General features: G+C 39.1%; 1 protein-coding gene across 4 annotated transcripts; it reads right to left on the minus strand.

Annotated features, from left to right (window-relative positions):
• Positions 1–2371: 2371 nt before the first annotated feature.
• On the minus strand, positions 2372–7736 carry LOC121950511 (calcitonin gene-related peptide). Of its 4 annotated transcripts, none has more exons than XM_042496535.1 (5): positions 6796–6926; positions 6599–6690; positions 5243–5377; positions 3399–3584; positions 2372–3049 (listed from the first exon to the last, which is right to left on the minus strand). In XM_042496535.1, the coding sequence occupies exons 2-4, from the start codon at positions 6682–6684 to the stop codon at positions 3425–3427; spliced, it is 381 nt and encodes a 126-aa protein (XP_042352469.1). In that variant the 5' UTR covers positions 6685–6690; positions 6796–6926; the 3' UTR covers positions 2372–3049; positions 3399–3424. The 4 variants fall into 4 exon arrangements, with proteins under 4 accessions (XP_042352469.1, XP_042352468.1, XP_042352467.1 ...); XM_042496534.1 differs by having other exon boundaries at positions 3399–3587; XM_042496533.1 differs by lacking the exons at positions 2372–3049; positions 3399–3584; positions 6796–6926 and adding exons at positions 3915–4512; positions 7674–7736.
• Positions 7737–27852: the final 20116 nt, after the last annotated feature.

Here is a 27852-nt window from a genome sequence, read left to right on the forward strand (position 1 = left end):
TTTAAAAGAAAAGAGAAAAAAGGAACAATTTTCCATTCCTTGAATTCTGCAGTTGGTCCATATTACAGCCTTTACAGAATGCATACTTTACAGATTTTCAACCAGATATCCCTCCTTCTCCAACTGACCCTCAGGCTGTTGCTCAATGTACAGGCTGTACTATGACTTTTTTTTTTGTATTTACTGCCACCATGGACAGTGCCACCTCTCTCTCTTCAACTCAGACCAAAATCTGATCAAATGGTAAAACTAGACAGTGCTGAATATAAGATTATGTCACTGCACTGCCTATGTCTCCCCTAATATGTTTTCAGAAACGCATTTCAATGCCCTATTAAGCTGTAATAATGAGAGTTTGTGAAGAGGAAGTGGGCACCATACTGCTTCTTGCACAATGAAAATGGAAGCCAAAAAGCTGAGATCAAATAGTAAAACTAAGTGGTGCTGATCAAATATAAGCCAAGATTGTGGCGGCATTAAGTGATGTGATTGTAGTGTAGTTTGTGTATAGCCTAACTTTTCAAATGACTTGATTTGATTTGATTTATGTAGCACACTTTTCAGGGACCCTCAAGGGGCTTTACAAGTGATGTTCCCTACGAAACTACCAATCAGTGCATACAGTCTCTTAAGATTGATAAGAAAAAACAATTATAAAATGTTTTTTAAAAAATGTATATCTATAGGCTATAATAAATAATATCAACAATAAAGTATGAAATATTACATTAGCTTTTTACTTCTGCTGATTGCATTCAGGCTTCAGGAATCATATACGGTGTTAATTAAAGATAATCTTGTTTAACAAAACATGTAAGCATCATAAACATTTGTTTGCCAAAGAGCTTATTTTCTGCAACAGTCCAGTCCAAAATCCAATGAAAAATTCCTATAGGCTTCTTGATGAACCAGGGTGATGCTAACTTCCATGTTGGCCTAAAGAGAAACATCATCCCTGGAAAACTCTTTGACAGCTTGGTTTTGTTTACAATTTTTTTTTAAATTTCTAAATGCTTAATGTGGTCATTAAATTAAAATTGGCTGAATAAATAAGTTGAAAGATTGAACTTGAATAAAAACTATAGTGACAGTTCTCTGAGATGCTCTCACCCCTTAAAGGTGCAAAATGGTTTAGACTGCTTCTGCTCTAGGATTCATTAAAAAATCCAGCTAAAGCCGAGTAAGTAACTACAAGTGCACCACCATTGTCATGTCTTTTCCCAAAAAAGGGCAATCGGGGTTTCAAAAAAGAAAAAAGAGAAATGAAGAGAACGGGGAAAAATACTATGTAAAAAAGAAGAGAGGAAGGGCAGGGGCCAACAAACTGCTCAAGCATATAGGCCCAGAATTCAGTGTGACACCCCTGTCAACAGGTCACTGTCTCACGCCTCATCAGTGTTAAAACAGCCTTGATGAGTGACACTGTTCAAAAATCATCATCATCATCATCATCATGTGAATCTTCACTTTTTTTAATATTTTAATAATATTTTTTTCACATTTTGTACAAATAAACAAACAATAAACAGACCACCTGCTGGGGCCAAGTGTTCACGTTTATCACCACTTGAGACACCTTCTTATGCTTTTGTAACTTGAGTCACACCTGTGAGACTCTGCAGGACTCCACGGGAACTTTAGTCAAGATAATTATGTTGCCATCTATTGGAGTGCTGCTGTAAAAACCAGAGAATCCCAAAATGTTACCCTGCATGTGATAGAACATTTTCAATGATTAGAAATGAGCCGGCTGGTAATAATGCAGTGTGTAACGGCAGCACATTCTTTAAGCTGTATCTGAAATAAAGAAGACTATATTTTGTATTCTGTAAAGCTCTGAAATGTGTGATTTCTCTGCACAAAAAGACCTCAGATCTCTTGCATATTTGTAAATCGAAGCTTTTGGCTTCTGATGAACAATTATTGCATAAGTGGCTGTCTAAACTGATTCTGATTAAAGGTGAATGTTGTGCATTTCCATTTACTGGAGCTAAAGAAGAACAAGTCTGACTGCAGGTTTTGCTGCCTTTTATTAAGCAATTACCCATGCAGTTTTTTTTAATCTTGTATCATCTCAACATGCCGCTGTGGTGTCAGTCTGAAAATTACTCCCAATGAATCTGATGTGTTTACACCCACAGACTGTCGCTGCATACAAAGTGACCCAACCTTGGATTTGGTATTTTTGCAGAATTATATATGTGTGCTACAAATTTTCAGCATGTTTGTATGTATCACTGGGAAAGATTGTCATTGACATCAATATTCCAGCAATTAATGTACAAATATAAGCTACTTATAATATAATCGTTCAAACGTCTTTCTTAAAACCTTTTGAAGAACAACACAAGTACCCCAAACCCGAGTGTATCTAAAATACATTTTAATCTTGCTGAAATTTGTTTTCACAATATTGTTTACAATATTAATCTGTCGTCATTCTCTTCATCCTCGCTCGGGTCTTCTTTATCATCTCAAAACAGAACTGTACAATCATGTTCATGTAAATTGTTCTACATCAAGGCACAAGACAACAGCCGTTGTGGGGGGGGCCTTGGGTAGGCTGATCTTTAATGGCGTCCCTCTGGCACACAGAAAAACAGGGTACCCTCGGGAAGAGAGGAAGTTATGGAGGATGTATGGATCTCACATGGGGAGGCAATAGAAGAAATGTGCTCTAACGAGGTGAAAGGAGGAAAAAAATAAGTTGATAACCACTGCAGCTTTCATTTTATTTTCCATTGACACTCATGTATAAAAAAGAGGAATCATCAGGATGTTTTTTTCTTCAGAAGTTCATTTGTTCATGTACATAAACTAAAGTGCTTTTTTTCTCTTTTTTTTTCTCTTATTTTGCTGAAAGCAAAAGGTTTCACTAACAGGATGGAAATGGGGACGAGAAGTCCTGTGGTGTTGTTTTTCTTTTCCAGTAAGAACGTGAGGGAGTGGATAAAGGGCCAGTTCTTTTGGGAGGGTTCTGCTTGATTTTGTTTTTGTTGATTTTTGTTCTCAGGGTTTTTTTTCTGATGTTTTCTTGTCAGGTTACAACCTGAGAAAGAAAGAAAGACAGAGACACATTTATTTTAATTACTGGTGTTCATCATTCATAATTTACAAGTCATTATGAGATGAGTACAAAATGTTTTAACCCTAACCATTTTTTTAAAAATCACATTGGTCTAAATTTTAATCATACTGCTTCCATTTTTTTTAAATTCAAATTCTTTTGTTGCAAGTTTTTCTCACTTTTTAATCAGCAGTTGTGAAGGATTATATTGATTTGATGATACACTTCATTATCACAGGTGCTGGATTATAAAAATTGAACAAAAGCAATGAAGAAAAGGTGAAATTCACAGTCAAAGGGCAAAAACAGAAGAAGAAGAAACTTTATTTACCGTGTCCCTGAAGGTTTTTGGAGTGCTCACATCTGGACACTTCTCCTTCGTCTGCCAAAGGCCTTGGCGCCGACGTTGGTTGGGACAAAGTTGCTGTTGCCCATTCCCCCCGACCGGCTGAGGAAGTCCGCCAGGCGGTGAGTCACGCAGGTTGCCGTGTTGCAGGCTCGCTTCTGTGCTGTAACGCTGCTTCAGGAGAGCAAACGAGGGGTTAATGCCACCAAGATCTGGTGTGACATTAATACAGTGTAAACACAGACACAGTATCTCTGCACACATTGATTTAAAGCACAGAAAAAAACACAACGTACAAGTTAAAAATATGCATCAACCATGCAAGGTTTAATTGCATATTTTCTTTGTCATTTTCTTACCTCTGAACTCGATGAGAGCTCCACAGGTATATTAAAGATGCTCTAAAATGCTATTTTTGGCCATATTTTCAAACATTAAGTACATACTGAAAGTTTTAATTAAAATACCCCTAAGAATGAAAATGAGCTAAGGCTTCCTGGTAGAAAAATACGTTTATTGAACAAGAAACATGGTGTCGCATGAGTGGATCATTTATTTATGGTTTCGATTGAGTGATCTCGCTTAACTCTTAAATTTCAGGGGCTTTGAAATGCCTTCAGATGACTCCACGCACAGTACACAGAGATGGATGTCTGAACTGGCTCCTGATGAAAACTAAGTCTGATTGTCTGAAATCATAGGGACAAATCATTCTCTGCCAAAAACAGGGGGAGAAGGAGGAAAGAACTAAAAGTTGCTTGCAGTTAAAGGTCGTATTCTTCTCAGTCAAGCAGGTCAAATCAACATGCACTTGCACAATCCAAAAACAATAAGGTATGAGGAGGAGGAAGAGGAGGAGGAAGAGATGCAGTAAAGGTAAAAGAGGGGCTGAGGGGGGATGAGGAGCGGTTAGATGCTGTCAAACGTCTCGCCGTAGCTTGCATAGCTGTCGCTCTCAGGCGCACTGCGCTTCTTGCCGGGCGTTCCTGCTCCCACGTTCGTGCGAGGGAACGTCTGCAACTTGTGCAGCTCCTGAGACAGTTTGCCCAACACGCAGGTGCTGAGGTTGGAGCACCGCTTGGTTAGGGGCCTGTCCATGCTGTCGGGGAGGGAACACACAAAAAAAACACATGCAGAGAACAGGCTCATATGGAGAAAAAAAACATGCACTTTCTTTATCTCTTTCTTTTTCCTTCCATTCACGCACCATTCCTCTTACATGCATTTCATTCTCATGCCATCGCAGGTATACAAAAGTAAAAATAAAAACACCCCCCTTTCAACAGCATCATGCTTCTGCTCCCCACCAATTCAAAGAACCTGTCCTCCATCCCTCCATGCGCCAAACCACCATCCCCACCCCCATCCCAGTCAATCCCCTCGTGTCACATCTTTTACACCCACAGAACAAACCAGTCGCTTCCCACTGTCATGCAACTCCACTTAATTGACATCATGCACACTTATCCGTTCCGTTAGGCTGTTCACATGCCCGGCAGGCAGGCTGGAAACAGTAGTCCGTTCCAACAAAATCAAACTCATCCATGCGGGAGTGGGATCATGACAGAGAATAGGGATTTTTATTTGTGTATTTACATTTTTACTTGGATGTTTTTCTCTCTTTTGGTCAGCTAAGATGTACATACCTCTATGCCTGACTGAACCCAAGAGAAGTGCTAAAGGGACGCATTTTCAGTGAAACCAGAATATGATATGGTCCCTAAAAAGATGCCCAGACTACCATTAAATTTCACTGTCCATTTTTTAAAGGAAACTGCATTTTAAAAAAGGGGTTAACATAAAGAGTCATGTGTTTGTCGTCTGCGTACCTGTTTCCTTCAGTTGCCTGCTGCTCCAGCTCCTCTGCCGTCATCTGCACAAACTCCTTGACAATGGCGTTGAGTAACCTTCGCGCCTCGTAGTCCGTGAGCGTGACTCGGTCTGACATGGACTCTAAACCCGGTCTGTGAATGAAGGGGTGAGCAGGGCAGGTTTAGGGTTCAGAAGGGATGGTGGGGGGAGGAAAAGGCACTGAGATTAGGTATTAAATCCTTCCATAGAATTATCACCTGCAGTTAAAAGGAGGGGTGTTAGGGTGGGGTAGGGTAGCGGGGAAGTGGCTGGATGGATAGGAGGGGTCAGGGGGGTTGGCTGGGACGTCACCAACTCGGAGAGGAATGACGTCTGAGTTGGAGGGCCACTGGCCAACGCGGGGAAACAATCTGCGGAAAGTGCCCCATCGGAGAGAGGGGCTGATGTGCAAGCAGCTTAAGATTTATTACAAAATCGATAGCTTCATGGGTACAGTGTGGGGAGTGGCTTGAATGGGGCTTCATATAAATATATAGATCTCATTTATCTCTCCCTGAGTGAGTTATAGCTTTTTTTCTGTCTTTTTTCACTTTTTGGTTCTTTTTTGTTTTTAATAAGCTTATACAGAGAGAAAAAATGTGAGGTATTATTGTCTAAATTTATACAAAGTATTGGATCTAAATTCCTTTTTCATATAAAACTATACGGTTAAAGACACATTTTAAGCCTTATAACTCTCAACTGGAGCCCATACTTAATCCTGCTCATTCAAAGGGCTAAAAAGTAGTATCATAAATTATTCAAAGAAACCAGAAAAAATATATTTAAAGTTTGTGTGCATGCACATCATTAAATATCATCTGCTGTAGACTATCTGTGGATGAGTTTGCATTTCTTCATGAGTGTAGATTTTTGTGTAGAACGCGGGGGACACTCAATATTTAGAACATGTGCATTTGTCCCCCCCAAATACAGAGAAGCAGAGGACTTTTATTTTCACAAAATTAAAGAATAAAATTATGTGTAAAATTTACCAGAATGCAGGAAATTAAATGTGTGATGCTCTAAATTTTGTGAGCAAGAACTCCAAACCCCCACTGTTTCATGTTAAAAGAAAAACTTACACCCATGTATCTCTTTCGTTCACTAACCTCTCACATTTCTATTATCATATTTTTCTAGCAGCACAAAACATATTGTGATTACTTTTTTTTAAGGTGTTGTTTCTGCATCGACTCTCCTCTCCATGCCACTGGTTGCTTTTAATTCTAACAAATTTTACCCCCGTTTTTTTTTTTTTCCACATGTGTCAACTTGCTGGTGAAATGCATGTCAGTAGGAGTGTGTAGAGTGTAAAATGTGAAGCGTCTCACCTGGCAGGGGCAGCTTGTGAGCAGTACATCTGGCAAATGACCAGGGCGTAGGCAACGAGGAAAGCAGAGATCTTCAACATAACCATGGTCCCCTACACGGCGAGAAAGACACCCTTCATCAGCTACTTGTGCACAATACTGCTGTTATTCACACTCTGAAAAAAGTTTGCCAAGAAAAACTACAAAAATTGACATACATCTAGATTTTCTCTCTTGCTTGTGTCTGATCCGCTTGTGCTGTTTGGGAAGAAGTTGCAACAAGAAAATAGGGCTTCCTGTCACTTCCCAGAGACTTCAGCACATCTTAGCTTGCCACTGTTTAGCTCTGTTCTCCTGCTGCACATGCTTTTAACACAACACAACACCCCTTTAAATCTGAGCCACATAACAATCCCCCCTCCTTTGCAAAACGCACTGTTCCTCCAAAACATCCAGCCAAGAGCACAGCACAAATAGTTCTCTCATGTCGTACGCTGCAGGTCGCAGAGAGTGACATGCCTGCGAGTAGGTGTGTGTGTGTGTGTGTGTGTGTGAGGGTAGGTGGGGGTCCTAGACTGTGCAATGCATGTAGCTTGTGCTGGAAGAGGTGGGGTGAAAAAAGAAGAGAGGGAGGGGGGACTCCAAGCTTGCCAACTCCCTAAGGGACCAGTGCATTAGTGTAATGAGCTGCCAGCTCTCTCTCTCTCTCTCTCTCTCTCTCTCTCTCTCTATCTCTCTCTCTCTCATACACACACAAACCTTGTTCCTTCTCTCCATCTCTTCTTTTCCTCTTTCACTTGCTGTCGATCATTTTAGTCCCTTTTTTCTGTCTTTCTTCCCCTTTCCACACATTTTTCTCTCTTTGTCGGTCTTTGGCCCTCAAGTATTTAACTGGACCCTCACAAAATGGTTGGTGTTGATGCTGGTGACCCCAGTGGCCACACTCCAATCCCATTACCAACACTCTCACGTCACCACACTCTAACGCAGTGACTGTCAATATACCCCCTCTGATCCACACACACATATGCAAACAGCTTATCAGATACATTTATAGTTCTGACACATCTCCCCAACATTAAAAGTCAACACTTACCTTCAGTGATAATCACCCAGCAAAAAAAAAATATATATATCTCTATGTATCTCTATGCAAAATACAACAAGTTCTCTCAACTTGCAGAACAACTCTTGATTCTGTTGCATGCAGCGCCAACGCACCAGCCTATATATCCCACCACTTGGATTTGTGCATTGACTGTGTAGGTGTTTAATTATCCACTGGTAGCCAATCGCGACGCTCTGATGCTATGGCAAGCCAATGGGATGCCCCCTTTCAGCAGTGGCTCACTAATAAGGGATATGGCTTTGCGCTGACGTCATTCCCCAGTCAGTAAGTGCTCCATTCACAAAATCCTTCAGTCATTTGGACCATTTGCTTGCCCCCCCCCCCCCCCCAAATTTGCATTGATGTCATTAATTAAATAGGAGGCAAAGCAAACTGGTGTCCGTGGAGAAGCATCACCAGCAATAAATATTTTAAGAACCTTCCAAAAATGTTACATTGCATGCTATATCTCAAATGCCAAATCGATAAGGGGGGGGCCCCCCCCCCCAGTGCCCCACCGCCACCCTCCCAACTACTAAGCACTTGCAGGCGGAGCCATCTGCTGGGGAGGGATGTATACTACACAGTGACGCACTCCTCGGCCCTTCATTCACAACACTGTTTGGATAGCACTACGCCCACTGTCAGCTCAGTATAGACCATAAACACACAATCAGCTTATGTAATCTTGATTTGATTTGGGCCGATATGATGTGAATCACAAATAATGAACTCATGGCACTTCACCTATCATGCACCAAAACATACGAGTCAACTCTAATGAATTACTTTCAAACTCTGAAGCATTGTGCAGTTTTTATCTTCTCCAACTTAAATTGTGTGTTTGTTTTCCCATATTTCTTGTCTCACAGCTGCTACTGTATGTAGCATGACAACCTCCCAGTGAAACATCAAACCACATTGAGTTAATAAAGTGATACCACAGTCAGTCCAGTAATGATCACTGCCGCCCGGGCCTCCACCCACACACTGAGTAAACGAGTTGTCCTCGGCAAAGACCGATCGATGACAGCCTCCGACAAGAGCCGTTTCTCAAAAGCAATTACACAACTGTTTGTCGTGCACCATCGTCTCAATTCCCTTCCTTTTCATTAGTGTGCAGAACACCATGTGTGTATAGTATTTGTGTGTGTGTGTGTGTGTGTGTGTGTGTGTGTGTTTGTTTGATCTGTGTGTGTATCTGTGTGTGTATGTATGCACTCAGACTCTCTGCACAGTGGACAAAATGAATGGGTGTACAGTAGGTGTGTGTGTGTGTGTGTGTGTGTGTGTGTGTGTTCTGGATATGTCAGGGTAAGAGAAGGGGAGGGGTTCTGTCTGCGTCATAGAGGAACCCCATTAGACAGGATGAGCCTTTTAGTGCTATTGAGCCACAAGGCTCACCCATGTCAGACGCTAAATCACTGCTGAATAGACAGTTGTTGGGTCTCAAGCCACGACTACAGACCTACATCACTACTTTCTACCTGCATATCCACAGTGCTGCCTAACTTTTTGCACAGTGTGGAGCAGAGTGATACATTCCAGGAGAGCACTAACTGTTTAGATATTTTAACTTGATCCTAAGTTAAAATATTTAAAAAGTATCAAATATCAAAAGGCATCAGCCTTTTGATATTTCATCCAAAACTGTTCATCCCAAACTGTTCCCCCTTCCGTGCCCTGCACAAATGGTTCATGGTAGACAATGATGTCGTATAGTGTCAATAATGTAATTTTATTTAGTCTGTTCTGCATACACAACAACTATTGCATGTCTGTCCATCCTGGGAGATGAGGGAGGGAGAATGCCAACCCAACAGGTAGCAATATAACCCTGACCTTAAAGTCATGTTGGCCAATCACACAATCAGAAATCTAAAAAAAAAAATGCTATAACCAACTGTCCACCTCACTACAACATTTTTTTCAAATTGGCTTCAAAGCCCAATGCTTTTCTTGGGGGCTCAATTAGAGCCAGCACTTTTTTGGCCATGTCCGTCATTAAATGAAATATCACCTCATTTGATGCTGCCTCGGAAAAGGAGATACCAACACCAAAAACTCCACTTTCCCTTCATGTCAACAATGAAAACAGAGCTTTTGAACATGTTTACTCTGGACAGATTTTCACAAGGTCCAGTGTCAGTGACCTAAAACAGAGTTTTTATTTGGACAAAAGGCCAGAACACACAGAAAAAATCCGAAGTCATTCAGTACTACCACTTTTGCAGTGCTTTGCCCTTAGATCAAGACCCAATAGCCACCTTCCACATCCGCATGATGCGCTGCCAGATGGTGTCACCAAACAACATGGCTGGACATAACCATTGCGCAGCTGACAGCACTTGCTGCTACAGCATGAGAGTCAGTCAGCGACAGTTGAGGACACAGCTGGACATCAGCATGACATGCCACTGAATGGCGTCAGGTTGAAAAACTGCTGGTACCTACATAATAAAAGGAGCACAAAGGTCCCTAGAGGGCAGGTGAGAGCAACCCTGGACTTTCATGCAAGAGTCTGGTGTTCACTTCCTGTCTGAATGTGATGTGTTTCTACACCTTACCATGTGCATCTTTTGCCTAATCCTACCTATCCTTGCCCTATCTGCGTAATCCTAACCATCAATGCCAGCATGTGCGTTTGTTGACATCCCTGCATTGGTTGCCATGTGCTTTTGTTGCCTAAACATAACCATGTGCAGCGTAATCCCACTATGTGCTTGTGTTGACATCATGGTTGTGCCATCCTGAGCATCAATAGCAGATGCAGACGGACACCAAGAGTGTAATATGTACACGAGTCCACTGCAAAGCTGCAATATGTGACGACTTGGGATGAGAACATGTTGAAAATCGCCATGCATGTGTTGATCATAGGCTGCATTAGTTCTGGCTAGGTGTACTTAACTTTGCAATTGCTAATCTGCCACACCAAACTCTCTGAGTCTGAGATTACATTAATAATTACTTTTGCATTTACTTACCTACCTACAAACCTAAATATGCCACCTATATACCCATTTATTTACATCGTGTATTAACCTACCAGTCTTACTTTCTATCAGCTCATTTAATGCTTTTAAAGACGGCATAAAGAGAACAATAAATGTATGACCGTAGGAGAGTGTGTTTATTGCACAGAGAGAAAACCAAAGGACAAACAGCTTGTAAGAGTTCAGTCTTAACTCCAGTTGAAGGTCTATATGATCATCTACTGTATGTGCGGAGTGTTTAAAGAACTCACTTAAAATTGATTGGGCAAACCCCACCACACAGTGGGTTTATGTGTGAGCAGGTCTCTGTGTGCGTCTGTGGGTCTATAGATTGTAATCCTGCGTGTGGGTGACTGTATTTATACTGTACGTGCATGCTCTCATATAAGTGCTGCTTGTTCTTTCAGTGTGGGTGTTGCTTTTGGGTCATCTAGACCCCAGGGAGCTACACAGGCCATCCTGACTCCTATAAAGTTTTTCCTCAGTTCCTGAAAAAACTTTTGAGTCGTGAAGTCGATACAGTAACCTTTGAAGCCAGGCCTCCCCCAGCTGACATCAACACGCCCACCCTTGTGTAAGTTATTACTGGGGACACAATGACAGCAGCATCTGCGTCTGCTGCTGCTGTGGTCTTATTGGCTGTGAACTAACATTATGTTATATGTCATCCTAATAGCTAAGCTCTATTGGGCCAATCAAGCGGCTCATGTGTAAATGTATAAAAAAATAAATGAAAACACTTGTAAAAATGATGCTAACTCACATGAACTGTGTTGGTCATATTACTGGACTGCTGTGCCCTTTGTCAATGTAATGACGGAGCTCGTTGAGGGATGGTATAGGTTTGTTTAATGTAACGCACACGTTCATGTAGTATTCATACACATTTTACACATATTATTGCACAACATAATATAGGCCCATTTTTACAGTACAAATTCAGGTTTTTAATCTGGCTCCAGCCTAAAACTGAACAGAGCAGAGCACATTACAAATTAAAATTGTAATTCCTAATAATGAAAAACAATATTTATGTGCATTCATTATTAACACAAGCACTATATGCATTCAGAGGCATGTTTAGATTTTTTTTAGTACCTACGAAAAGACTGGTGCTACAAATATATTGATGAATGCCAGAATACATGTAAATTTCTTAATAGCTTTTAGCAAAGCCATACAAGGTACAAGGTACAAGGTACTTATGGAGCAGATCCTCTTCCAACGAGTCCAGAACACATTCTCATCCCAAGTCGTCATTTATTGCCGCTTTGTAAATGGACTCCCGTGTGTACATATTATGCTCTGGGTGTCCTTCTGCATCTGCTGTTGACGTTCTGGGAAGCCCCTAAAATGATGCCTTGATGCCAACAAAAGTACATGGACACATGGTGGGATTACACAACAAAAGTATGTGGTTATGTTTAGGCAATAAAAGCACATGGCAACCAATGCTGGGATGTCAACTAAAGAATATGCTTAGGATTAGGCAACAAGGGCATGGATGATTTAGGCAAAAAAAAGGCACATGGTAGGGTGTAGAGACAATATCACAGGAATCATCACAGTTTATCACAGTTTATTTAAAGACATTACTTTGGCCACTGGGAACTTGTGATGGATGTTTTTCTTTCTTTTTTTCTTTCTTTCTTTCTTTACATTTCATTGTGGAAATAGTTCCTCATTCTTTGGTTTTCCTTTGCCCCATTCATTTTCGCTGAATGTCACACTTCCCCTGAGTTGATTGACGAGTTATTCAGATCATCTGTTGCGCAGGGTGTGGGGACTGACTCCTCATTAGGAATTGAGAGCAGTTAGGTGCGTTTCCCCTCTGGGTCAATCAGTGTGTGACAACGCCCTTTCTGAAGGCTTAACAGCGTTGAGGAATTGCACACTCAGGACACTCTGATCTTTCTTTCCTCAATCTAATGCAGACCTCATGTTATCAGATACTGCCTGCCACTGATGTTGTGTTTGAAGGTGATTTTGTGCACTCTGAAGCCTGAGCAAAGGGAATATTAAAAAACACCTTTTCACTAGGTTACCTGCATCAGGGCAGTTCTTAGTTTTTTTGAGGAAGAGTTTTTGTTTGCCTAACAGTTATGTAACACCTGGAAGCTTTGTTTATTGTTTTATTTCATTGAAACCCTATATAACCCCTACTACTATATTAAGACACGTTTATATTTTATTTGTTTATTATCTAAGAGGCATCTGTATATTATTATTGTTTAGGGGGTGTTTTTTTTATTGTGAAGGCTCTTGTGAGATTTGTTTTTACAGATGAGTGTGTTTTATATTATGTGGTTGGGGATTGGCTCTCAACATGGTGGTGGCCACATAAATATTATATTGTTTGACCAGCAAAACAATGAATCGCATTACACTGCCGTAGTAGAATATTAAGGCTCAATACTCCTTTATGAAATGAAACCAAAGTACACGATGATGTGTTTGTAGAAGAGGCACGACTCAGTGTTTCTCAGCAGACAGCTGCTGTTATGGCTCTCTCCACCTACACAAAACAATTAGAGTGAAGTTAGCTTTATATTGGATATTGGATCTGGGATCCAATATTTATAGTCATTGTTGTTTTACTTTCAATAACTTGTAAAGCAAACTATTAAAACCAGACTAATGGGTGCTTTCGTGATTCTCAGAAAAGGAAAAACAATTTACAACCACTGATTTCAATACTTGAAGTGCCGCCTACATAAAATGGAAACAGTTCACGCCAGATGAAGGACGTTCTGGGAAATGCAGGGAATAACTCAGTAGCTGATGGACACGGATGACTGACCAATACTGTGGAGATGCTCCTTGCTGTCACACTCCGATTATTCTACATGACACTTAATAGCTTGTGAATCACTACATCCTTAAAAACATCTTGCATTGTTCCTATAAACAAGCCTATAAAATATATATATATGATTATCTGTTTTACATTTATCACATTATTCTTTATGGTATCTTTATAATGATTCATTTTGCACATGATTTGCACAAGATTTTCATATTCAAGTTTCACATTCATATCAGCTGCATTTATTCTGTATCTATATATGTCCAAGCATCGCAGAGAGAGCTTTCACGCCATGTTAACGCTGTACATATAGGTTATGCATAGTAGACAGAGTGCTTTATTCGAAAAACTATTATAAAACAAGTTGAAACACTATAGCTGTATCCATCATTGATTCCATTTTTGGGAGAAAATCGATTAAATTATCTGTAATTATCAGACAAAATTAAAAATGAAAGTATTTAAGTGTAACAGGTACTGAACTGTCAATTTAATCTATTGCATGCCCTGTTGTCCCTAAATAATGAAATTTGTAAGTTGATGTAAGTCTACAACAACATTTTTAATTCTACACTGTGGATAGAAAAATCATGAATAACTGCTGATTGCTGCCTTTTAAAAATCCCTTGCAATAACATGTGAATTACAAAATATGAAGTAACCTAGTCGTTAATCAAATGAGGCCACAACAGTGCCATAAAATGATATATTTAAATAAATAAATAAAAAGGTTGCAAATAATGATCACTTTCATTGGAGGTTAATCTGTTAACTATCCAGTTTTCTAAATTTATATATATTAAAAAATATATAAAATATAAGAAAACTGTGAAATAAAATACTGAACCCTGTGTCCCAGAGTCAAATATGAAGTCCTTAAATGCCTGATCGACTGTCAACAACCCATTGTCATTATCAGTTTTTCAAATACAGCGGTCTGTGATGCCCCTTGGCGTCTGATAGTGGAGCACAGGGTGCCTTTTAGCATCTCTATGTGACACATAGATGAAGCACTTTGTAACATGCAGTTAATTTTGTGAAATAGTTAATGGTTCAATCCCCGGTTCCACTCTTTAACATGTTGAAGTATCCTTGGGCAAGATACTAAACCCCAAATTGGTCAAAAATTACTAGAAAAGTGCTATACATGTGCAGGTCCATATACTAATGTAAATTACAAAACGTTAGGTTAAAAAAAATGACTTTTGGTTTCACACAGGACACAAACTGCAGTCTCCTGGGTGATAGTCTTGTTTTGTTTGAACCATTCACCCCCCTCCTTCCTGTTCTAAGCAGATTTCTTTATACTACATCAGTTGCTCTTAGCATCAAGTATTGCCACAGATGGGTTACTCGTGTTAGTTATAAGCCCAGTGCATCTCATAAAGATGCTATTGGTATTTGACAATGGGGGAATGAGAACTGGCTAGTCAAAAACCTTCAGATAGTGGTAACAGGATTATGTTCAGCACTTTTCACAGCTGTTGTTTTAAAATGGCTGTTATGGCGTTATTAGAATAGTTGCAGATGATTCTTCTGCCAATCTATTGATCAAAAAATTGTTTTAGCTCCAGCCTTATCATGTCTAAAATTACACAAGACAACCAACACACCAAGTGAACGATAAGAACAAGAGAAAGGAAGATCCCATTTCACATTCTTTGAATAATACCAGTATCATAATGTCAGACTTTTCCACATACAGAAAGCATAAATCACCATTGGAAGGACAGTGACTGTTGATAGGGTCAGAGCACAATGATATGATCTATGAATGGCACTGCTCACCATTGGGCACCTCACAGTCAGTTAAGGCCAAGCCCATCCAGATAAATCACTTCCTGGAGAGAAAGGAAGGCGAAACAGCACTTAAGTCATTATCCAACTGCAGCCTCCTGTAATGGCTCTCAATCTCCAAATCTAATCAGTGGCTTGCCACCACAAAGCAGGCTCGCCACCTGATTAAATGCAAGTTCAAGTGGTGGAACTGGTGTCACTTTGTGGTTTTACATCAGGGAGATGGGGGATTGTATTTAAACACCTGGGACTGGAGGAAGCAGTTTGAGTGGAGGATGTGTGGTTTCAAGCAGGTGTTACACTCATGAAAATGTTGTACGATTTGTTAAACTGTCAGGACAAGTGGCTGAGTAGAAGGTCATGCTAACATTTGGGGAAAGGTCATCAGTTAAGGAAGCATGTAAAATGTCAAGGAGCACACTCTAATTTTTCGTGGTTCATGCCCTGACTTTTGGGAGATTACATTCAATCTCTAAAACCTATTACTCAGGGGCTTTCAACATTGCAGTGTGGGAGGGATGTCTGAACGGCTGGGCTTACTCCACATTCATTCAAGAAAAAGGAGCAAACGAGAAAAAGAGACCTCTCAGCAATCTATAGCCAGACACTTACAAATGCTGAGGACTGACAGAGCAACACTAAAGAGGGTTTGTGTTTCCAAAAAGTGCCTACAGGGAGTCCTATTTATCATGATTACACTGGAATGAATGAAGTGACCTGACAAGCAGAAATATGGTGGAATTGGATTTGGGTTGTGCAGTGGTCATGCTTGCCAGCTCTACTATATTAAACATTATTAGAATCATTCAATCATTTATTTCATCCACTCACATTTTCTAATAAAAGGCAAAGACCTCTTGAAGTCATAGACGCTGATGCATAAACAACTTAGATCCAGTCTGGATGATTTTTTGGGGAGGACATTATAGACAAACACTAAAGCTAACTGAGCATCGATTGAGATGTTGAAATACTGACATGTAATTGCAGGACAGCAGTTTTCATAATATGCATGCTGAACCATTCTAAAAAACAGATTTTCCATTTATGGCTTAGGAAAGGTAACTCGACTTTCTCAACATGTGTATATTTTACTGGGGGGTGATGTCTTTGTTTAGCCTTTCCAAAACACATGAGGAAGTGTCTAAAAAGTAAACAGAGAGTTTGCTTTAACATAAGGTACTGTACAATTGGAGGTAGTGTTTTTCATTTGTCTGTTTCTTTAGCAGGATAACAGCAAACTATGGACCCAACTTTTATGCAACTTGGTGGAAGTGTGTTGCAGGGGCCAAGGAAGAAACCATTTAATTTTGGAGTTGATCCAAATAACAGGGCAGATATACATGCTATTTTTCATTGTCGTTAACATTGTGGAAATAAATAGACAAAGTTCAATAGTGACGAACTATACCCAACTGCAGTAATATGATGACTCCATTACACAATCCACATAAACGGGTACCAGTAATCTTCTGGGGAAGCCCACACATGTAGTTGCTCAAACTTCATACAGATAGCAGTCATTACTGAACACTTGTTGTAATAGTTTTGTAAATACTATATGCAGATATAGTGGTTGTGCTTACAGATTTGCATAATATAGAAGACTGGGCTATTGGCCCTTTTACTGACCACTGCCAAGGAGGTATTCACTTCCATTTGTTGGTTTGTTTGTCAGCAGGATTACAGAACAACTACTGACTCATGTTAAGGAAAAACTACTGTATTATGTTGAAGAGAGTCGGGTCAACAGAGTGGATTCTCAGCCAGTATACATTGGACAGGTGTGTGTTGATGTGTGGACAACACTAACAGGCTTTGCCATGGTTTCTACACATTTTCAGGGAAAAAAACAAAACTTTTCCATGATTTCTCAAGGAACCATAACATTTCTTTTTTTAATTTCTTGCCCTATTTACCCTACGTTTGTCAAACATATCAGAATCAAATGCTATTCAAACATAATTTTAGCTAGCAGAGATAAATATACCTACCTATACCTTTCAAATAAGACAAAGGAAGTCAGCAAATCCTCACATATTGAGAGGCCTTTTTGCTTGATTGACTCTCATTATCCAACTGCACTCTGTTAAAATGGATTCCAATATAGCTATCAAGTGCATATTTATGATCTGTTTTACCATGTTAGAATAAGTCCATGGAAACATTCAAAATATAGCCAAATACAGTGTTCATGAACCCATGGAATAAGCTTTCTCTGGTTAAAAATGAAAAGCAGCTTATTTCTTTCTGAAATTTAGGACCCATTGTTCCACAAATTAAGAAGATTTTTAAGTGGTTACTCTGAAGACAACTGAAAGCCTGAAAGCCTATCTTTCCCCTCTACCAGAGACCAGTATAGAGTCCAACTGAAATTAAAACACAAGTTTCAGACCATTGCTGGAAACTACTTGTAAAGTAGTATTTCAGGATAGGAATCCCCTTGTGCACAAATTACGGACACACACGAACAACAACAAATGTAGCTCGACTGCCCTTTTAAGATACCAATGCTGTTTGAGACTGCAACTGTTATTCTTGCTTGAATAACTCTGATTTACCTTGAGAAACCGTGGAGTGACTCAGGCTGGTGCCCTGTCAAAAAGCTGGGTGGGGCCAAGCAGTTCCTCTGAAGTATCTTAAGGAAACTTGGCTCTCGTCTTGGAGTCATTTCAGATTCAATCACACTTGATCAACTTGGACTGCGTCCCGTGGTATTTATAGAAAGTTAAATGTTATGCGGTTATAAAGCCTGGCCAAGAGCCAAGAATCTGCCATCATTTCTGCCTCTGCAGCAAAGCTGAGAGTTGGAAAATTCTGGCTCTCAGTGTGGCTCAAAGATGCTCAATGAAACAGAGAGATCTTTATTAACAGGCAAAACATGTATTTGAACACTGTTGTACCTAAAACTAAATCTACTGTCTTTTTAGCATTTTCAGAAAAGGCTTATTAATATTTTTTTTCTGTTATTTTATTCATTTGTCAGAGTGCACCAAGTCCTTTCTTGCGCCACCTTTTGTGAAAAATACCTTTTATTAAGGCTTTCATTGTCACTTTCTTTTATACTTGTTTTTGTACCCTCTGCTACCTAAGACTAGTTTTCCATGTCTCACCAGAGTAATCATCATCCTCTGGAGAGCTTGTTCTCAATTTTCAGATCTCAAATTGTGGACCATCAAATTCCTGACCCGTGAACCTTCTCTTTCCTTTGTTATGTCACCGTGGTTGACGTAATTGAGTCCATACCAGTTAATGGTTCAGCCCACATGGCAATGAAATTAATATGGCGTGTTCAACCATTGCATTTTTTTTCTCCACTACCAGAAATGGGACAGTCTTTCCAATCAGTCAAATGCAGTTAAAAGCGCCCTTCACTCGCAGAAGCCATTATTGTGACATGATGGATCCTTAAGCACAAGAGGCCATTAAGGGGGTTTAATGAATAGATTAGCTGGAGCAGCCAGGTGTCTCCAGAACAACACTTGATCACACGCCCACCCAAACCAAAATGTTGCCATCAAAGTGTCTGCCACCTATTCGGTGCCAACTCAAATAAGATAAGTCATGTCGTAGCTCTTCTCTCTGTCTTTCTATATTGCAATTGTTCCCTGTAATAATCCAGTAATAAAAAAATGATGTTTGGATGAAGGATTCCATCAAGAAATCCAAATATGTCTAGACTGTATTTCAAACGCAGTCAAGGGTCAAATTGCACAAATATCTCTGCTTAAGCAATTCTGCATCTTATGTTTTGTATCTTGTGTGACTTTCTTGTCCAATAGTTCACCATTATTCCTTTTATGTTAATGTCCTATTGTTTTGTTTTTTGGACTAATAAGAAAAGAAATCTAACCAAAAGAGTCTCTCTGTCTGCAGACTGTTTTCATACATACCTATGAAAAGTAATGCACCATAATTCATATATAGCCAACATTGCTATGAGCATCATTTGTGTATAACCCAAGTAATTGTGAAGGCTGCAATTATGTGACCTATGCGCTGATGGGAGTAAAGAGACAAGCTGCAGTCCGTGTTAGGTTGGGGTGGTGGATAGGTCATAAAATATGACTTTCTAACACAGGAATTGCCCCACATGAGACCAGTCATTGTGCAACCAAATGAACTTTGAGATATTTTAGTTGCTGTTGTGTAAAAAATTATTCTGAAAGTATTTAAATGTCATCATGTATAGTAGTAACTGTATGAATGTATGATTCATCCATTGTCATGGTTTAGGTACTTAAGGAGGCCTCAGCGTCCTTCACTGTCTACATGCAGAAACGTAAGCTCCAGAGTCTCTTAAGATCAAGACCTTGTAGATGTTTAGACTCCAATGTTAGGCACAGCGATATGATGTGTGTACACTTAAGTTTTTTGGTAGGCCTATGTGTTTGTCTATGAACATGCTGTACCAAGTGCTTCTGGGATCTGATATGTGTTGTGATTAAACTCTATTCATATAACATCAACTATGGCTCATTGAGGTCATTTTCTTATTCATCAAAATGGAGATTGACAAGTTTTTGCCACATCAGTTGCATTGTCACCATGTTTCGTTTCCTAAGCCTACTTTACATAACTTTACTTGCCTAAACTAACTTTGTGTAAAATTGTCCTAAGTTTAGTTCGTAACGTCAGTCATGGAGTGCTAATTCATTTGAAATCACACAAATGGCTGTAGGCCTATGAACATTTAGATAAGATATCATACAAACCGTTAAAAGAAGATGCGTTAATGTGCAGTGGTGAGGTGGCAGTTATTAATGCTGGTGCACTATTAGGTAGGCGGGCAGATTACTGAGGAGGAAGTGGCTATACACTCCTGTGACTTTTGCTGACAGGTGAGTATACTGTAAATGGCGAGAAAAAAGGCCGATATAGAGCTCCAGTAATGAGTCCTAAAACCACTGGTTTCCTCGTCTCAAAGTAATTGAGTTTTTGAATGAGTTTTTAGTTAGATGCCTGAAATAAGGTCTGTGGTTAACATAAGCTTAAGAGACTTTTACATTTTGTACTAGAACATAAAATGCAAGTGGCGAAATGATACTAAGCTAAATCATGGAACATAGCCAATGTTAGCTTCTTACCTTTGAAGATTACATATAGGCTTAAAAAATCCTGAGAGTAGTTTTAATTTGTGGACATTATCTTGCTGAACAAAACGGTGTAAGTATCATAAACGTTTTTTTTTTCACAGAGCTTATTTTCTGCCATAATCCAAAATCCAATGGAAAAATCACAAGGGTTTCTTGATGGGGAACCAAGGCAATGCTAACTTCTGCATCAGCCAATAGAAAAATGTCATCTCTGGGGCACTCTATATTCTGTATACCTGCGAATATATTTTCTGGCTCTAACTGGCTAAACATTGTTTCATCTATTAAAAACTGATGCTCTGAGAAAGGACTCCCTCAAAAAAACAAATATGTCTAGACTGTAGAATTTCAAACACAGCCAAGAGTCAAATAGCATAAATATCAAATTGAGCTGACCTTTTGCTATGAACCAGAATTCATCTGTGTGCTGAACATCTCCATCTCTGTGAGTATTGATTTGCAGGCCTCCTGTCCTCATTTGCTATCACGCTTGCTCACCTGTAACTAACGATATATTATCAAGGCTGATGACATAATCACACAGCAACATCTCTAGCCTTTTAGCCTATAATCATGTAAAAAAGTCTTGCATGCTGAGACTAAACCATAAGCTTTTATATAAATTTCACATTTCAAGCACACAAAAGTCCCGTCACATTAAATTTGAACCAGGGGGATATTTCATTTAGTTTTGAATCTATTAAGTTAAGTAAATTAGTAAAAGCTATTTGCCGTCTGGCTGTCCTTTGTTGTCGGCTGCATTCTGCATATCATACACTAAACAAAAACTCCCATTTTTCACAGGTTTAAAGTAAAGATCTAAGACTTCTTTATGCACTTAATAGAATATTTCTCTTAAATATTGGTCCCATATTTGTTAAAGTCCATGTTAGCGAGCACCTGACAGGTGTGGCATATCACAATGCTGATTAAACAGCATGACAACTGCACAGTGTGCCCTGGGATGCTCACAATAAAAGGCCACTCTAAAATGTCCACAAGAAATAACATGCTTAATCAGTAGAAAATTAAGGAAGTGCTTACTCAAAAATTCAAACTAAATCCTAAATCCGAATTATGTATCACACAGCAACTTTTGTGTCAAACATTTATCTACTGTGAAATATCCCATTGTCTAGAAACATCTGATCAGGAGCAACAGCAAAACTGAAAAGGGTGACTCATGAGGAACTGTAAACCTCTCCCAGCATCTTCCAGCTCTATCATAAAATTGTGTGCCGTCACAGAGAAAAACTGTCTATAAAACTCAAATCAGTCATGAGGTTTGAGCTGACTTACAGTGTTGATTATTTGTATTTGTCTTCCGTCTAATAATAATTTGTGGGGATTAAACAGATTAGTGCAGTGCTATCTGACAGAAGACAATGCTCTCATCTCCAAAAGTGACCACTCAAAATCATTTTAGTCTAAAACTGCAGTACTAGATGAGCAAATGCAATTAATGCTTAAATGTTTGCCGGAGAGCCAAAGTAATGATTGGCTGTCTCTGTTCTGTAGGCTTGGCATCATCAGATGTTACTGCATTGACACTGACAAGGGATGACAAATGAACAAATGGTTCTGGTGCATTAGGTTTCAAATTAGTTGAGGCTGCGTTATCATCAAAAGTCGAACATCTTCACTTTACTGTATTTTCTTGCAGCCTAAGATGATCAAAAGAAACATTGTCAGCCTATTTTTATTATAATTACATGTACAGTCATGTAGTCACAGCAGAGGTGAAGTCTATGTTGTGTTTTTATTTTGGTTTTAAATAAATAAATTGTTAAACAGAACCTCATAAATGTCCATCAAGCAGATTTAAAGAAGAATGCTAACAGACCAGAAAACTAAAGTAAAAATGGATAATAGATATACTAGTTTTATTTATAGTAGATGGATGAAACCCATAGAGACAACTTTGCCATTTTTATGTCATTTTCATAGAAAAAAGTCAAACTTGATGAAAGGCCATGTTATTTAAATCACAAGTTTATCAACACCTCAACACCTGTAGAGCAACACTGTTAGTGTACCAAGTACAGTCTACTTTATAAATAGCCAACAAAGTTTGTGAGTCTGAGTGGAGTCTTTAAGAGGTAAATCCCCTCAGCAGGTTAGACAAAGCCCAGTTTTAAACATACAATACTGAGTGGAAAAGAGACCGCCCTGGACCTAAATACTGTTATGAGCCTAATAAACATGTAGGCTCTTAACAGAGTTTGTGTGAGAACATGTTCTTGTTTCAGTCTATACCCAGTCATTTACCCGCGGTTCTGTGTGTTCTGAATACCTGTTTTTTAATCATAGCTTTATAATGCTGTAATTATGAATTTGAACTCCTCTAGCACCATTTCAGTCTCCTAAAACTCCCTTTAAAACTTCCACTCAGTGAGCTGTGGTCAGAAGCAATCAGATCATTAAAATGATGGATTCTGGTACACAGGCCCTGATGTGGGTGCATTTCCTGGCATTAAAACAATAAAAATTATGGATAGGAAAATTGTAATCACTGTTAACATAATGACTGAAATCTGCTTCTTTCAGGGCTGCATTTCCTTCTTACAGTGAAGAGTATTACTCAGTCTCTTTTCGCAGCAGCCTGATTGCAGTTAGCTGACATTTGAGTGACTCAGAGGCCAATATCTATGTTTCTGTATATACTTTATAATAAAGCCTGTGTATGATATTAGCTATCTATTCTTAGGTTCATAGACTGAGCAAAGACACTATCTATCTAGCTCCTGATGTTATTAAGTACCCCACAATGTACTGCATTTTTTGAGCCAGAAAAAGCCTCTTCAGCCATTTGCCACTGAAATGCTGCATAAGCTCTTTCGTCAACACCAGGAAACTGACGGCAGCAAACAGTCTCTGCAAGACTCCCACCTCACCTCCTCTCACGTATGCGCTGGCCTTTGCTGTAGGAAGCGTTAACGTCAATGACGACATATAGCATTCATAAAAAGTATAGCTGGGAGGGGCTGAGATGGCTTTCCTTTCTTTGTCGTGTTGCTGGTGACCCCTGACCCGCCTTGTTATAGGAACGCTGCCAGCTTAATGCAACCTTGGCAGAGCTGCCACCTCTCCCGTCTATTAGTCCAGTCATTTTCCAGGCAGAAACACATCGCTGACCTATTTTTAGCAAGGATTGTGCAATTTTTAGCCACTCAGGGTCTATATTAAGTAAAGGTATGCACTGCTGATGTGTTGTCATCATTTATGAGGAAGTGTCAGCCTGTAGCTCAGGTAAAAGCAACAAGAAAGTAAGAGAAAAAAAAGAAATCTCTGCTGATACCATCACATAAAACAATAGACATTATTCAAAGAAACAAAGACTCATGACACTAGGAGTCCTCTCTTCCCCCAGTGTGATTACAACAAACTGAAAACCATGAATGGGTAGAAGAACCGGAGCACTCACACTCTCTTCTACTCCCTCTCCCCCCGCCACCACGTGCAAGCGCAGAGTCCAAAGTGTGGCTTGGACCCATCACACAGTGACTCAGGCTACTCTCCATTTGAAAAATTAAACGGGGAGCCGTTTGGCAGAGTTAAATGAGGCCCTCAGGAAAGAAAAAAAAACCCTGCTGAGCTCAGCACAGCTCCTACAATCTCAATCACAAAGGAGGAGGTTGGCGCGCTGATGTAATGGCTGCCGCCGTGTTGCCGCTGCCTTGGCAGAGGAGGAGAGCTCGTCAGCACAGCCCTACTAATTCACCCCCCAGCCCCCCACTCCTCCTGGATCAAGGGTACATCAGATATCATTAACACAGGGAAAAAAAGCTTAAAAGCAGACACAGAGCTGGATGTAAGAGAGGATGACACTATCAGTGGGTATTTTTCTCTGACTGCAGAGAAGTGACTGGAGAAGTTAAAAATGTCTATATTGCAGTTCATAAACCAGGATAGCCTAGAATATGTTGATTGTAGAGAATATATGGTACCTATGCATGCGGTAGGAAGACTCGGGTGTCACAGTACATGTGAAAGACATCACTCATAACAGGCTCACTGGTGAAACTCACCTGTCAGCACTGACCCACCTGCTGAGCTGTTCTACTGTGCCATTAGTGACTAACTATTTTACTGTAATCAATTAATATTAAATATTTAAGATCTTTTACTTTTTATGAAAAGCACAAGTTTTCTCCACATCAGTGGCTGATTCGTTAAAAGTCGATAAAACCTTAGTTGGCACCATAAATACTAGTCAGTTAAACTTAATATTAAAACTATTTTTTTCATGCACACAGTTAAATTACGCATTTAAACATATTCATGACTGATTTATTTTTTAATCATAGGATAAAGATTTATTTCCCCCAGTAAATGTTATTTAGTGTGTGCAATTGTCATGATGCACAGTGCAAAATGCATACTGAAAAGTGACACAAATTTCAGCTGCATTCATGTGGTTATTGAAAAAAATGATAACTATTTCAAACTCTCTTATATTTTTTGGAACCTCTGTTTTAACGTCGCAGAAGGTAGGACATAAGGAGCAACCCTTATCTAGAGCCAGTGTTTGGTTTGTTCACTCTGGGTGTCTTAGAAACAATATGGCTGACTCTGTGGAAGAGGAGCTGCTGGATTTTAGATATAAACAGCTCATTCTAAGGCAGGGGTGTCCAAACTTTTGAATGGGAGGCAGATTAGATCATTTGAGAATAGCTGGAGCATACAAATAACACAAACTGTTTCATCTTTAAAGTGAAAAACTATTCAACTTTCCACTGCTCCTGAAAAGCAGCAGTCCTCTCTGTTAGCTTTATGCTTTTTTTGCTGTGGCTGTGTCTGCCAGCTTGCAGGAAATATCTGGCATTAGACATCGGTTAGTTTGCTTTTCACCCTCTGTCCATTAGTTTTGCCTATACAGTTTCTACTTGGTGCATTTTTCCAAGCTGTATGATTGCCCTGCCATCATGAGGTGAATGAAAGGAAATGCAAAGTGATCTTGTTTGATTAACCAATATTGTGTTCATTATATAGTACATTTTTAAAGACAAGCAGGGAGGCATTTAAAATCAGTCTGGGGGACACAATTGGCCTCTGGGTCGGACTTTGGGCACGACTGTTCTAAGGTAATGAAAACATCATTTTTAGTTTCAGGTGATTATACACCTGTTAGTATTATATTCCATTTCTGCCAATATATCCCCCTAAATCCTACACACTGGGCCAAGGTGTAGATGAATTTAAGTACATAAGTATCAACAGCAGAACAGCACCTTACATGCAAAATGGCTCCTTAATGTAGTGGAGTATAAGTAAAAAGCAGTAAATACACAGCACAGCCTGTAAATTGTACTGAAATACAGTACATGCGTTTATATACTTTCATTTTCTGTGATTCAGTAACATTAGCATCATTGTTTGTGTCTAAATCAGTAGATTCTGAACTATTAAATGATTAAGGCATATTAGAAGAAATAATATATCAGCATAAACAACATAAAGTCCAATACAAACACTGAACTCCATTCTCTAAAATTATAAGTTATATCATGAATTCCCTACCTTTTTCCCACCCCATCAGTGACTTCTAATGTTCCCATGGTGCTCAGTGTCCAGTCTCGTAACCTTATTACGTGTTTTTTATGTGATATTATCTTTTCATTTTTAAACCAATAATATGACTTTTTTTTTTTTTTTTAATTTAAAAAAAAAGATATAGACATTTGAAGTTTGGACTCTTGTTCTTTTAAGTTTTTTAAGGGACATTTACAATATGCTTTCCTAAAGGCTGCAACAAATGCTGGTTGAAATTTGTAATTCATCATAAAGAAACACGAAGAATCAAATAAAGACAAAAGACTTTAAAGGCTTTTTACAAGGTTCAATTTCTGTGAGGCCAGTAAAAAGAATATTCATCAAAACTGTTTCATACCTGTGAGAGGAATATTATCATTTAAAGAAGTAACATCTCATTTCTGTGGGCAAAGACAGTTTTTTCTGAACTTTTGCAAAAGATAGATATCAAGAGGAAACTCCTCAGCAGCTGCTTCATATATAATAAATAAGATGCTGACTCTGTCAAACTGTGACAAATTAATATTCTAGTATAGCTCGCTGTATGTAAACCTGATTTTAGACCTCAACATAGTCCACATGGTTGTCTGTGGAGAGACTCGGATCTTCCACTCTGCTTTAAAGGTCATTTGTTACTTCTCAAGTTTCTAGCTTTTAGAAAAGCTCGGTGGATGTGAAGTATTGACTGAAGTGGTCTGTGATGCAGAAATAATGTGAATTATTCATTAAAATGGGTGGCATTTACCTTTAAAGAAGCAGACAGCACATGGACTGCTGCTTTTTAGCTTTCCTGAATTTTAAGTTTACTACATTTTTGCTGTTATTGTTTATTTAAGCATCATACTAAATGTATATTCCGGTAATTAATTATCAGTTATTTGGGGAATAAGAAGGGGGATGTTTAAATCACACGCAATTCTGAAAATGTCAATTGGAATGGCATAAATTCAACTTACTGTTGCATATTTTGATTTATGCGCAAATTAATTTACCTCCAGCTTGTGCATTAACGTTTTCCAGCATGAATCGTGACTACAAGAACACTAAGTTGTTGTATAGGTTAAATAAATATTTTTAAAGTATATAAAATTAAAAAAAAATAGCCACCATTATCGTCTATGGTACAATTTGTCATCCATCCAGGACCATACTTCTGCAACAGAATTGCGTGTCCACAATCAGAGGGCAGTGCACCCACGGGGACTTCTAATTTATTGCTGCCGCCTAGTGCCCATGCACAAAAACTGCATCTGTGCGGTCAGTGCAAAGAAGACAAAGGCAAGAATCGGGGAGCAAACAGGGAGAAAATTACTTTAAACTGTACTTTAGTCCCATGTTCCTCCTAACGGTGTACATATGGGTCACAGTCAGAGAGCGCTAAAAAGTACAGATGATCCCAGCCCAAGGCCTAGGGGGGTCCATGCAAAGGTCTAAGCACCACTGATGGTGCAAGAGTATAAAAGTGTGTCCACCTGTCCATAATTCCTGATGGCTGGCCTGCGTGGAGCACTCATTACTGCTGAAAATAATTAACCTTCCTCTCTCTTTGTCACTAGATTTACACAAAATCCATATTTCTTTATTATTAAATAGGCGTATAACTAGCCTAAATAGATTCACACTTTAAAATGCAAAATTGTAAAATCGTAGTTGTGTATAATGATAGTACTTTTTCTCTGAAATGAAACGAAATTTTAAAAATACATTTGTGCTGTTGAAGGGTTTTGACATGTTGTCTTCTTTACTGAAAGAGTTGACTGTTTTGATTATTTATATTTTAAAATGTATAGTTTGAAACAGCAAAATGTCATGAAAATATCGCAGTTTTTATTTTCATTTTATTTTAATTTATTTTCTGTTTTGCATCCACATCTTCATTCAGTCGATCACTTTGTTGAAATCAGGGCTCTACTTTTTTTCCCTGACGTCGCGTCCAGGAA

The sequence above is a fragment of the Plectropomus leopardus genome, chromosome 11, assembly GCF_008729295.1.
Source record: "Plectropomus leopardus isolate mb chromosome 11, YSFRI_Pleo_2.0, whole genome shotgun sequence".
NCBI classification, from domain to species: domain Eukaryota; kingdom Metazoa; phylum Chordata; class Actinopteri; order Perciformes; family Serranidae; genus Plectropomus; species Plectropomus leopardus.

Coding starts and splice junctions, on each gene's coding strand:
- LOC121950511 (XM_042496533.1), bottom strand. CDS start 6,684: ATGGTTATGTTGAAGATCTCTGCTTTCCTCGTTGCCTACGCCCTGGTC. Junction 5,378..6,598: donor TCACAAGCTGCCCCTGCCAG/GTGAGACGCTTC, acceptor CTTCATTCACAG/ACCGGGTTTAGAGTCCATGT. Junction 4,513..5,242: donor CAGGCAACTGAAGGAAACAG/GTACGCAGACGA, acceptor CCTCCCCGACAG/CATGGACAGGCCCCTAACCA.